General features: G+C 40.1%; 1 protein-coding gene across 1 annotated transcript; it reads left to right on the top strand.

The window, feature by feature from the left end:
* The first annotated feature begins 2567 nt into the window (after nucleotides 1-2567).
* PSMD7 (proteasome 26S subunit, non-ATPase 7) lies at nucleotides 2568-11557 on the top strand. Its single transcript, XM_024556135.3, has 7 exons — nucleotides 2568-2762; nucleotides 4767-4858; nucleotides 5884-5976; nucleotides 6674-6771; nucleotides 7337-7417; nucleotides 9747-9838; nucleotides 10575-11557. The coding sequence occupies exons 1-7, from the start codon at nucleotides 2689-2691 to the stop codon at nucleotides 11011-11013; spliced, it is 969 nt and encodes a 322-aa protein (XP_024411903.1). The 5' UTR covers nucleotides 2568-2688; the 3' UTR covers nucleotides 11014-11557.
* Nucleotides 11558-12253: the final 696 nt, after the last annotated feature.

The raw sequence follows: 12253 nt of genomic DNA, 5'->3' as shown, positions 1-12253 counted from the left end.
AGTGCCCATTGATGGATGAATGGATTAGAAAATGTGAAATATTATTCAGCCACAAAAAGAAGGAAATCCTGCCCTGGCTGGTGTGGCTCAGTGGATTGAGCAACAACCTGTGAAACAAAAGGATGCCGGTTTAATTCCCCATCAGGGCACACGCCTGGGTTGCGGGCCAAGTTTCCAGTTGGGGGTGTGTGAGAGGCAACCTCTCTCACACATTGATGTTTCTGTCCCTCTATTTCTCCCTCCCTTCCCCTCTCCCTAAAACTAAATAAATAAAATCTTTAAAAAAAAGAAAAGAGGAAATCCTGCCATTTGTGACAACATAGACGGAAGTTGAGGGCATTATGCTAAGTGAAATAAGTGAGATAGAGAGATAAATACTCCATGATCTCACTTATACAGGGGTGGGCAAAAGTAGGTTTACAGTTATGGAAAATAATACAATTATTAATGAATAATAATACAAAAATAGTTTCAGTACTCACAACTGTAAACCTACTTTTGCCCACCCCTGTTTGTGGAATCTAAATAAAGCCAAACTCACAAAAATAAAGAATAGTAGTTGTCAGACACTGGGGTTGCGGGAAACGGGAAGATTTTGGTCAAAGGGTAGATAATTCCACTTATTTTGATTCCAAGACTGGAATCTAATGTACAATATGGTGACTAAAGTTAACAATATGTATTACGTACTTCAAAGTTGATTAAATAGATCTTAAATGTTCTCACCACCAAAAAAAAAAAAGGTAATTATGTTAGGTGGTAAAGGTTTTAACTAATGTTATGGTGGTAACCCTTTCACAATATATATGTGTTATCAAGTCATTATGTTTTACACCTTAAACTTACACAATATTTTATGTCAATTACATCTCAATAAATCTGGGAAAAGAATTTAACACTAAAAAAAGAAGATCAAAGGAAAATGTATCGCCCTTAAGCCCTCATCAGGTCCTGTAAAGTCAGGGTAAGTCCAGAATTCAATGAACAAAAGAAAGGGATTTCTTCTATCTCCTACTGCATTTCCTCTGAATAAACTGAGCCCCTGGTAGTGGCTACAGTATCAAGCGTGCTTTCAATTCCATCAAAAAAAAATAGGGCAACATGGAAAACACATTCCTTATGATTTCAAGTCATTTTCTTTATTAAATTCTATATATTTTAATCCAAAAAATGTTTCCTTTAACTCCAATTCTTAAGCCTTACTTGACACATAAAAAAAAATCAAAATCAACCTTTGACCTTCTGATGGCTTTAAATTTTTAACTGTAAAATTAGGAAGGAAAATCCTTCCAAGCTTTCTTTAATATTTGCATGTCTACCGTGTGTGGAATAACATCACATAAGAGATGAAACAAGAAAGCCTACTTTGAGTCAGGCATTAAATACCAGCAAGCATGCTTTTTAACACAACATACAACGTGGCTGGCTTAAATTTTCTTAATCTAAAACTTCTGGTATCTTAAGAAGTAATAGCGATCCATCTGATAGCCAAATCAAAAATAGTAAAAGGGATGAGAAAAGCCTAGTGTTCCCAAAAGTAGGAAGAGTACCTGTAATAAAAGTGATGGGTAGGACCCAGAAATAGTATCAAAAGCTCCCCAATTACAGTGGGAGCAGGCCAAGAGCAAAAGTCTCCTGGTCACTCTTCAGAGAGGTCAGCTCCTCAAGTTAGCAGGAAGGTAAGAGGTGTTTAAAGACAGAATTAACAGTAAGTGAACGATTCAAGTTGCCGGAGCATTGTTTTTGTCTAGAGAAACAGCAACTTTAACACTACACAGAACTATAACTGTGTGGATTTTAAGTAATTTGCCTCTTTCTGCATATAAGCTTAAGTCCTTGTCTCTTACATTTCCCCATTTAGTCGTCTTTTTCCTCTTTCCTAGCTAAATATCAAAACGTGTTTCCGTATTTCCTTCCATCTTTTCTTTAACCCTTTTCTAAGTTTTTATTTGAAAATCGGCCTGAATAGTCTGACTCTAGGCACAAATTGCGTTCTTCTAGCCCTAGTTAAAGGGTAAGTAATATAAAGACAGGTGGAAAATATAAATACAGGTTGGTTATCTGCAAAGTGTCCATAGCAAAGATTAAGGGGATTATTTATTCTCCGACAAATAAAATGAGTATAAAATAAATTACCAAATCTACTGTAAGGGCGCTCCTTAATGCGAGAGATCTAAAGTTAGTTCTTCTAAGAAATTCTGGAGGACTTTGACTTGACGCAAAAGTGAACTTTCTGGATGATGGAAATATTAATTACTATTTATATTTTTCTTAGCATTTTTTTCCTAGTCGTCAGATGGGAGAGGCTGGGGCAGTGAGAAGGCACTGAGGCGAAAAGCCACTACAGAAAACTGTGCAGGCCAAATACACGGAAGTCAACCTTTATCAGTCTGCAGTGCCCCCTTAGTTTTCTAGACTAGGGAAACGCGTAGCCAGTCTGCTAAAGCAGGTCCCGCCTTTTTCCGGCATTTTCCCTCCTCAGACCGGCGACTGGAGCGCGAGCCCGGGAATCACAGCCGGGAAACGACGCGCAAGGCACTCTGGGAGCGGAAGAAAAGGGTCGCGCGGCGGCGGCCGGACCGGAAGAGGAGGAGCTGGGCCTGGAGGATCAGCGAGTGTCTCTGCTGCTGTGGCTGTCGGTGTTTGCGGGTCGCGGGGAGCGGAGCCTGGCGGCCGGGGTGTGTCGCGATGCCAGAGCTGGCGGTGCAGAAGGTGGTGGTCCACCCCCTGGTGCTGCTCAGTGTGGTGGATCATTTCAACCGGTGAGCGGGCGGCGCGAGGAGGCTTAGTGGGGCCGATGGCACCTTCACTGCTGAGTCACGGGCGCTCTGGGAAAGGCGCAGCGGCCACGGGAGTGCTGACGGGCGGAGGGCGGCCCTGCTTCGCCGAGGGACCCAGACCAGTCTCGGTGCTGAAAGCCTAGGTCACCTAGCATCGTCCCCCAGCCCCAGCAGGCACTCCGGGGCATGGGCTACCCGTTTCTTTTACCCCAGCTCGTACGCTGCCAGACTATAGGGGGGCAACTTTCGATTGGTCCTGATCCCCCAAGCCTCGTGCTCATCTGTCACCTCAGCCGCCCCTTTTTACCTAAAAGACTCGGTGTCTCTTAGGAAAGCCCTTCAGACTGTAGCTTATGTGCCTTTGGAGGCTGTCACGAAAATTCTGGCCTTAGCCTCCTGGAAAAATTGTAGTTATAACTTGTGAAAGTTTCTAAGTAGGAGTCTGGTTTAACGCTAACACAAAACGTAGATGAGGGTGTCAAAAAAATATTTTAAGTGAGATCAGTTGGAGACTTTGACATTAATGAATAAAACATCCAGAGATGTTTCTCCCGCCTTCCCATGTTTTGAAGTTGTTCGTCCCGCTGGACCTGTTACACGTGTTGTAAGTTTTACAAGATAATTACTTGAATTGGCAAATGTAAAGACCCAGTTGGGAGTATCTGCTGTAGTGTCACAGTTTTTAAGCCCACTCATTCTCTCTCATCTTGCTTTGTACAATTCCTAATTTAGAGCCAAAAACAAACTTCGTGATGTTTAGGGTCCCCAGTTAAGTTCCATTGCTTAGTAGGACTCTCAGCCTAAGAGGATATGTTTGCTTTCCCACTGTACAGTAACTACTATTTTTCTCCCATAGGGTACTAGGGATGCTAAGGGGCAGTCACCATTTAAGTTCTGTTCAGTAAACTCAACAAATTGTAGGGTTTTCTAAAATGGATTTTGTAGACCAAAAGAAAAGCCAGTAAGTGTGGAAGTTAACACTGAAGTGTGGAAACTCGATGCCTAAGATTTCAAAAAAATAAGAACCACCAGGAATACAGAATCCTTAACTTTGTTTGATACAGACCCCAAACTTAGTAAACATTTATAAATTTGCCAAACCATGTGAGTCAGTTAAACCAATGTGAAGCCTGCCACTGCTGGGGAATCATAGTTAATTTCACGGTGGTTTATCTTTCCCTTGGACACAGAGTTGTACTGTGTCTGTGTCTCACTTGGTACACTTTTAGCTCTTTAGGACAAAATCACTGTGCTTTGATATGGAGATAGAAATTCTGAAGTAAAATCTTATTCATTCAGCCCTGCTCTCAGTGTGTGATTAGTCACCAGCTCTCTTCTGACTTCTTTCCATTAAACTGGTCAGAAAGACCGTAAATGACATACATATGCCTCTGGGTCAGAATCACTTTCTGAGCCCCGTAGCTAGTTCAAAGAATTATAACATCTAGTGGGGCTTGTCAACATGGAATAGATGTACCAGAGAACAGTTATCATCAAGCTGGACCATAAAACTGTTCTACTTTGGCATCTTTATCCCTGAAAAGATTCAGGGGTAGGGAAGGTAGGGAAAGTCTGAAGGAGAAAGGTAAGCTGCAATGAAAAAAAGAAGTTAAATGTGGGAGCATAACTTAAATGTCTTTTTCAAATACCAACCAAATAACATTTTAAAACTCTTGGGATGAAGAGAGTTTACATTTTCTCCATTTTACATTTCTATGAAGTTTGAGATTTTTCCAAGCTTGTATTACTTGGCAGTTAACCGTGAGTAAAAACTGCAAGTATACAAAGTCCATTAATTACTCGTTATATTTATTAGAATTTAATATCAAGGATTAACGTAACTATAGCATTTGTTCAGTGGGATTAGTTCCCAGGTAAACTCACTCAGTCGTATCTGTACCATTAATATTTCCTGTTGAGTATCCAATTGTTGACATATCAAGTTGGATATGACCTTCTGAGTTGACCTTCTGCTTTTTCTTTCAGAATAGGCAAGGTTGGAAACCAGAAGCGTGTTGTTGGTGTGCTTTTGGGGTCATGGCAGAAGAAAGTACTTGATGTATCCAATAGTTTTGCAGGTAAAAGACAAATTTTACATTCTCCAAGCATGGTTTAAATGTTGGTTAACTTTAAAATAAAAAAGACCATAGCTGTTGTAGCTCAGTGGATTGAGTACAGGCCTGCGGACCAAAGGGCCACCAGTTCGATTCCCAGTCAGGTCACATGCCTGGGTTGCAGGCCAGGTCCCCGGTTGGGGGTGCAGGAGAGACAACCACAGATTGATGATTCTCTCCCTCTCTTTCTCTCTCCCTTCCCCTCTCTCTAAAAGTGAATAAAGTCTTAAAAAAAGAAAAAAACTTTTTGTGTTTTCCATTTTTTCACTACAACCCAGGATTCTAATTAAGAATTGCTATGGTATTAAAAGGGAGGCTAAAAGCTACACACTGAAGTGGATAATAAATATAGTTTCCATTGCAGCTGCCCATCTCTGCTGTTATAGCGCAAAAGCACTATAGAGAGTATGTAGACAAATGGGTGGCAATAGTCTCATAAAATTAAATTTATAAAAATAGATCATTGGTGTAGTTTGTAAACCCATGCACTACTAACCATGGTTATGAGTTGGCAAGCAAGAGATGGAGACAATAGCCCTTCTGTGTTCTGTTTCTTGAATCTTTACTAGAACATATCAACGTATTTTATTATTAAAGCAACAAAAACAAATAATCATTGACATGACCCCTGACTAGAGGTAACTAACTCCAATGTCTAAAAGGGCCAGATGGTAATGTAATTTGCCAAATGGGAACCATTGGCTTTTAACAAATTGAAGAACATGTCCCTTTTAAAGGGGTTAGCTTCTATCTCGCTCTGGCCAGTTGTTGGCAGATCTTCTGATTTTTCAAAAGAAGCTGGAAGTCTGGATTTTTATGTGAAATCTCCCATTTTTTAGTGAGAGCAACTCAAAAATAATTTTAATACTATGCTGGACAAACCACCTACATGGATCAGATCTGGCCTAGGGATCTCCAGTTTTGACCTGTGCTCTAGAGCTCTACCTGGCACCCTAAACTAAATCTTACATTCTTTTTTTCCTCTTTAGTCCCTTTTGATGAAGATGACAAAGATGATTCTGTCTGGTTTTTAGACCATGATTACTTGGAAAACATGTACGGAATGTTTAAGAAGGTCAATGGTATGTCTTGATTTTTTTTTTTTTTTAAAGAAGGTGTTGTGGTATTGGTGTGTGTGTGTGTGTGAGAGAGACTTTTTTTTTTTTTTTTAAGTATTCCCTTTTCTTTGTTTTAATGTCAAGTATCCTTTTCTCTGCTAGACTTAAGTAAGACTAATGGTATTAGAAGAATGAGGTAGGATAAATGAGAAAATGGAACACCAATTTAAGACCACCTAGGTTTTGAGGCAGAGAGCTAGCCCTCTGCCGCAGAAAACTAAAAAACTAAGAAATAAAACCACCTGCTCTTAGAGCTTTAGTACCACCAAGATAAATACATCTCTCCATCGTGTGTATCATTTTCATTTTATTTCATTACAGCAATCACACGGCTTTGGAAATGTTTATTCCTATAACACGGTTGCCGTCTATGTGACATGAACCTGCATGTATTTAAATATTGCCTTAGAATTATTTTCTAGTTGCTGTCATGTTTGAATGGTCTCCTAGTCTGAGATGTGGATGTCTCTGGATTTCCCTTGCTGCTTATTTCTGAGAATTCTTTTGTTAAGTTTTAGATTTCATAAGTCAAATTTTAAAATAGATGTCTTGGATTCTGCAAAGGTAGAGAACATAACAGCTAGAGTTCTTACCCTTTCCGAGGGAATTACGTAGATCTTCATGTAACAATTCAAACCCACTTAATTTTTTCCCTTCCCAGCCAGAGAAAGAATAGTTGGGTGGTACCACACAGGCCCTAAACTACACAAGAATGACATCGCCATCAATGAACTCATGAAAAGATACTGCCCTAACTCAGTGAGTGCACTCTGCCTTTAAAATTCTTGAATGATATTCTTTGCTAGTTTACATAAGAAAGAGCATCCTAAGAAGGATTTTGGTAGCAAATCATTTCACTACTATTTCTCTGTAAGCTTGTATTTATTTGTACTGTTCTGTGTAGTATACAATAAGCCAATATGTTTAATAAGTCATAGTAAATAGCAAGTGCCAAGTGTGTAAATTATCTTTCTTAATCCCCTCAGAAACTATATGGGGCTGTTACCATTTTTACAATGAGAAAGCTGAAGTTCAAAATGGTTAGCAAGGTCTCATAGGTGGTGGGGCTGGGATTAAAATGTTGGCTGTCTTAGCTCTGATTCCCTTGTGCTTGATCACTATATTATACTACCTGTGAGCTTGTTAATTAATGAGGTGAAGAATAGAACAAATGATGAGATAATTTAAATGTAAATGCGTCTTGCTGAAAATTCTGGCTCATGTCTGAATAAAATCCCTTCAGTGCTCATGATCAGAAGAATGGCTGCAGTTACTCCTGTGTACCCAGTGTAAGGTGGTTTGCTAAGATGTGTTTTTCTGCAAGGTATTAGTCATCATTGATGTGAAACCAAAGGACCTGGGACTGCCCACAGAAGCATATATTTCAGTAGAAGAAGTTCATGATGTAAGTCACCTCGTTATGCACCTTGAATAGATTTGCTACTTATTAGGCAGTTGTCCGGGGTTTATTTGGGTTTTCTTGTTGCATTTTCAAGTCAACAAATCTTTTATCGCTTTATAACAAAGAGAAGGTTGTTGATTTCTGTTAACAGTTTGATATTAAATCATTTTTCCTTTCGAGTGTTTGAATAGCCACATTTCAGAAATGAGAAAACCTTAGAAATCTAGCCCTGGTTGGTGTGGCTCAGTGGATTGAGTGCCGGCTTGCAAACCAAAGAGTTGCTGTTTCAATTCCCAGTCAGGGCACATGCCTGGGTTGTAGGCCAGTTTCCCAGCAGGGGGCACTTGAGAGTCAACCACACATTGATGTTTCTTTCCCTCTCTTTCTCCCTCCCTGCCTCTAAAAATAAATAAATAAAATCTTTAAAAAAGAAAGAGAAGGAAAGAAATCTAAATTCCCCTTTTACAAATGAAATTGAGGCCCAAAGTAGTCAAATGATTTCCTAGAGATATTCAAGCAAAGTAAGTGCAGAAATGCAGAGCCTGGTGAGCTTAGCCTTAATCTAGTGTCCTTTCCACTCTTGGGCACCCTCTGGGCCAATATTCCTTTCTCCTTGAAGATTTTCAATCCCTGTAGATTAGACCATAGGTTTTCAAATAGAGGCCAGAGCTGCCTGGAGCTAGATGGCAAAACCCATCTGTGTGAGTTGACACCTGAATATTCAGCTACTGCATCCAGTACCTACTCTTGGGTTCATTAGCTTGTGCTTTAGGTGTCGACATAGAGTTCCCGGCATATGTCTTTTCTCTATTTCCATGAAAATTGAACTTCGAGTCTAGGCTAGAATTTGAGGTAAAAAAATGTGTTTTGTTAGGAGCATAAAATATTTGCACTTAGGGTGTGCAGATAGCTTAATCTTGAATTTCCACACTCAAGCCCAAGAGATACATTAAAGTTTACCTTTAGATTCAGATATGTAGCATTTATCTTTATATTCAGTTTTTAAATCTGGAAAAAGATGTATTAGGTTAGCTTTCTGCAAATATTCCTTGCACTGAGCTCTGTTCTACTGTTTTTCTTTTTGCTTTTCTACCAAGGAGCTTAGATCCCAATGTATTGTCTAGTTACCATATGGCTTTCATTCCTGCCTTGATTCAGTTGTTTTTAAGTTAATCTTAAAAAAAAAAAAAGATTTTATTTATTTATTTTTAGAGAGAGGGGAAGGGAGGGAGAAAAAGAGGGAGAGAAGCATCAACGTGAGAGAGAAACATCTCAGTTGCCCCTCGCAGGCCCCCAACCAGGAGCCTGGCCTGTAACCCACGCATGTTCCCTGACTGGGAATCGAACCAGTGACCTTTTGGTTTTCAGGAAGATGCCCAACCCACTGAGCCACACCAGTCAGGGCTATTTTCACATTAATCTTTACCTTGCCTCTTTCAAAAGGAATCTGAGACAGCTTACACTCATGTGTGCATGAGTATACACATCCCTATGAAGCAAAATTTTAAATAGTGTACAAAGGAGACATAAGGGTCATTTAGAAGATGAAGCCAGGGAAAACATAGTACCTGAAAATCCATGATGTTCTCAAGATTGTTAAAGGCTCTGACCAGTCTAGCATACAAAGCCAAGAGGGAAATTGTGTTGGCAGGATTCACAGTCCTGGATAAAATAATAACAGCTGAAGTTTATACCACTTGGTAGAAGTTAAGTGACTTACCCAAGGTCCTGCAGGTCCCTTATCACATACATGGCAGAGCCACACTTTGAATCCAGGCTGTCTGGCCCTAGATCTGAGAAAATTCCCTCCACTCCCATCTAGAAGTCACTAGGTAGTGCAGTGAACCACATCCCTGGGCAAATCCTCTTATAAATTCAGACCACCAGAAATCCAGTTGTTCTCACTGCATCATTTTGGTGCTCTGGTTTTATTTGATCCAAGGGATAATAGATGGTTAAAAGTTACTTTTCCGACATAAACTTGCCTCAAATATAGATAACTCTGTATATTGCCTTTTCTAGAAAAGAACTATATATAATACTTTAAAAATCAACCGAACCCTAATTCCCCACTGTGGAATTCAGAGGATTATCAAGAATTTCCCCAGAAACAGCTAATGATGCCCCAGCAGACTTTATCGCTGAGCAGAGCCACTGTGCTGTTAGCTTAGAAAACTAAGCTTTTGAAACAGACCTTACCCACCCTTGCCATGGAAAACTCAATGATGAACCCATGAAGTGATTTGACTTAAAGCCGGGGAATCTGGGTGTGGAAAGGACATGTGCCAGTTTGTTTGTAAGTAAATAACTATAGTTAAGCTTTCTCTCCTAGGATGGAACCCCAACCTCAAAAACATTTGAGCATGTGACCAGTGAAATTGGAGCAGAGGAAGCTGAAGAAGTTGGAGTCGAACACTTGTTACGGTAAGACTTACAATGGCATCAGAATCATAAGCAGCCTAGGAGGCTGCTCAGTGTGAGGGAGAGAGGTGTATCAGGAGTACAGCGACCCGGGTTCTAGGCCTGGATCATCTCTAAAGTGTCTTGTCTTGAGTTATGATTTATGACTTTGTGGACAGTAAGCCTTGTGACAGGAACAGGCATGTGAAGTAAGTATAGGCATGTGCTCTTCCAGGGGATATCCATTTCAGTGTATGTAGCTAGCTAGTTTTCTGCAGACAATCTACTTGGGATGGGTGTTATTTTAATATACTGTACTTAAATAACCCTGATTTATTCAAAAAGATAGTTTTTCTCAATAAGATTCCTTTAAGCTCAAAAAAGTTACTACTGACTAAATTTCACGCAACATAATATAGATGCAGGTGAAGAAAATGCTACCCTTTGTTAGGGAAGTTGGAGGAGAGGGTTTGGTGTGGGTTGTTTGGGGGTTTTTTGGGTTTTTTTTTTTTTTTTTTCAGTGAAAATAATTTCAGTTTAGTTCTCTTTTAAAAATGCCCTCTGATGAGAAAAATAAAATATATGCCTCCCAATGAAAACATAAAAATTAAGGCAGTTTATACTTAGATCTTTGCAAAGTGGAGAGAGAATATTTTTCTTCTGAAAACTTGCCCCTCAAAGCTTAGAATATGAGACCCTGTGAGGTAATATGGTAAGTACACTGATGTTTTTTCCCGCCCTTTCTTGTGGGTCATTTCAGAGACATCAAAGACACTACCGTGGGCACTCTTTCCCAGCGAATCACCAACCAGGTGCATGGTTTGAAGGGACTGAACTCCAAGCTTCTGGATATCAGGAGCTACCTGGAGAAAGTGGCCACAGGCAAGCTGCCCATCAACCACCAAATCATCTACCAGCTGCAAGATGTCTTCAACCTGCTGCCAGATGTCAGTCTGCAGGAGTTTGTCAAGGCCTTTTACCTAAAGACCAACGACCAGATGGTTGTGGTGTATTTGGCTTCCCTGATCCGTTCTGTGGTCGCCCTGCACAACCTCATCAACAACAAGATTGCCAATCGGGATGCAGAGAAGAAGGAAGGGCAGGAAAAAGAAGAGAGCAAAAAGGATAGAAAAGATGACAAGGAGAAAGATAAGGAAAAGAGTGATGTAAAGAAAGAAGAGAAAAAGGAGAAAAAATAAAGCATGTAGCTTTTTAATTTGTAAATTAAAATCATATAAACTAACTTGTGTGCTGCCAGAGGGTTCTTTTCACTTTAAGTGCTTGTTAAAAAGCTGTATTGATGAGAACTCTCTGCCTCAGGTCTCTCTTGCTGTGGCATTACATGGAAGTGAATGGATAGAAGGACTAATCTCGTACCTAAACTGCAGCTTAGGCTGCCATGAATTGGGGATATGACCCTCTCAGACTTCAGATTGTGTGACAAAAGTGAAGAGAAGTAAACATTTTTGATACTCTTTCTTTTATCTGTAAAACCAGGAGATGAATTTTTCCCATCTCAAAGACTCTTGGGGTCTGTTTCTGGCAGTTCGTAAAATTACTAAATGGAATGCATGAATTCCAAAAGCGCTCTGCCTCGAACACCTCGAGTTCTGACCTTCTGAGCTCCGATGGGAATACCACATCACAGGACTTTTGGACTCATAGCTCTGGCATTCTCAGGGCTTGGGATCCGTCTCCATGTATTATTTACCTTCAAAGACAATTAAATGGCTTGGTTTTTAAGTCTGGTGTTCTAGTCGTTTTTGACTCTGGGAGTGGCACTCTGCTGTTTTCAGAAGCAGCCAAAAACAGTTTTTAATTGAAGCTGCCGTAAAGCATTATTTTAGACTTGGAATCCTTTATGAAAGAGAATCTTACTCTAAAACCAGCCTGCTATAGTGAGGAGAGCACTGCTGAGCCTGGAAGACCTGGGTCGCAGTTTGTGTCTCACATTTCCCATCTGTGAGGTTCCTAGAGCAGTTTTCCCTAAGGGACACCCAGTCAGTACTGTAGTAGGTCTGAGCGCATCGGACCACCAGGTTAACGGGGATGTGACTGAGGATGGAACGAAGTTCCCCCCAAAATGATTGCTCAGGGCTCCTCTTGGAACAAATTAAATAAGGTACTTGGTCATTTGACATACAGTAGTTGCTCAGATACTAATTTCCTTTCTTGAGCATTTAAAGTTCTAATGTACCATCTGGGTTATCAATGTCCAAAGATTTAAGAATACAATAAAACACTACAACTGAGTCAATCTCAGAAATCACTTCATAATAGTATGCTTCAAAGTTACCGAAAGTACCAATTTCTATTACACAGACCTGCCAGAGAACTAGTTAGTGGAAATTTGAGGGTCAATAATATGTGTAACTAAGCTTTTATTTTACATAAATAGAAGATGCCCAGATGAGGGTATATTTGAAGGTTCAGTAAGAT

This window comes from Desmodus rotundus, chromosome 12, assembly GCF_022682495.2.
Source record: "Desmodus rotundus isolate HL8 chromosome 12, HLdesRot8A.1, whole genome shotgun sequence".
In the NCBI taxonomy this organism is placed as follows: domain Eukaryota; kingdom Metazoa; phylum Chordata; class Mammalia; order Chiroptera; family Phyllostomidae; genus Desmodus; species Desmodus rotundus.
Note: the sequence above shows the minus strand (reverse complement) of the source record. Positions and strands in the feature narration are given on the sequence as shown.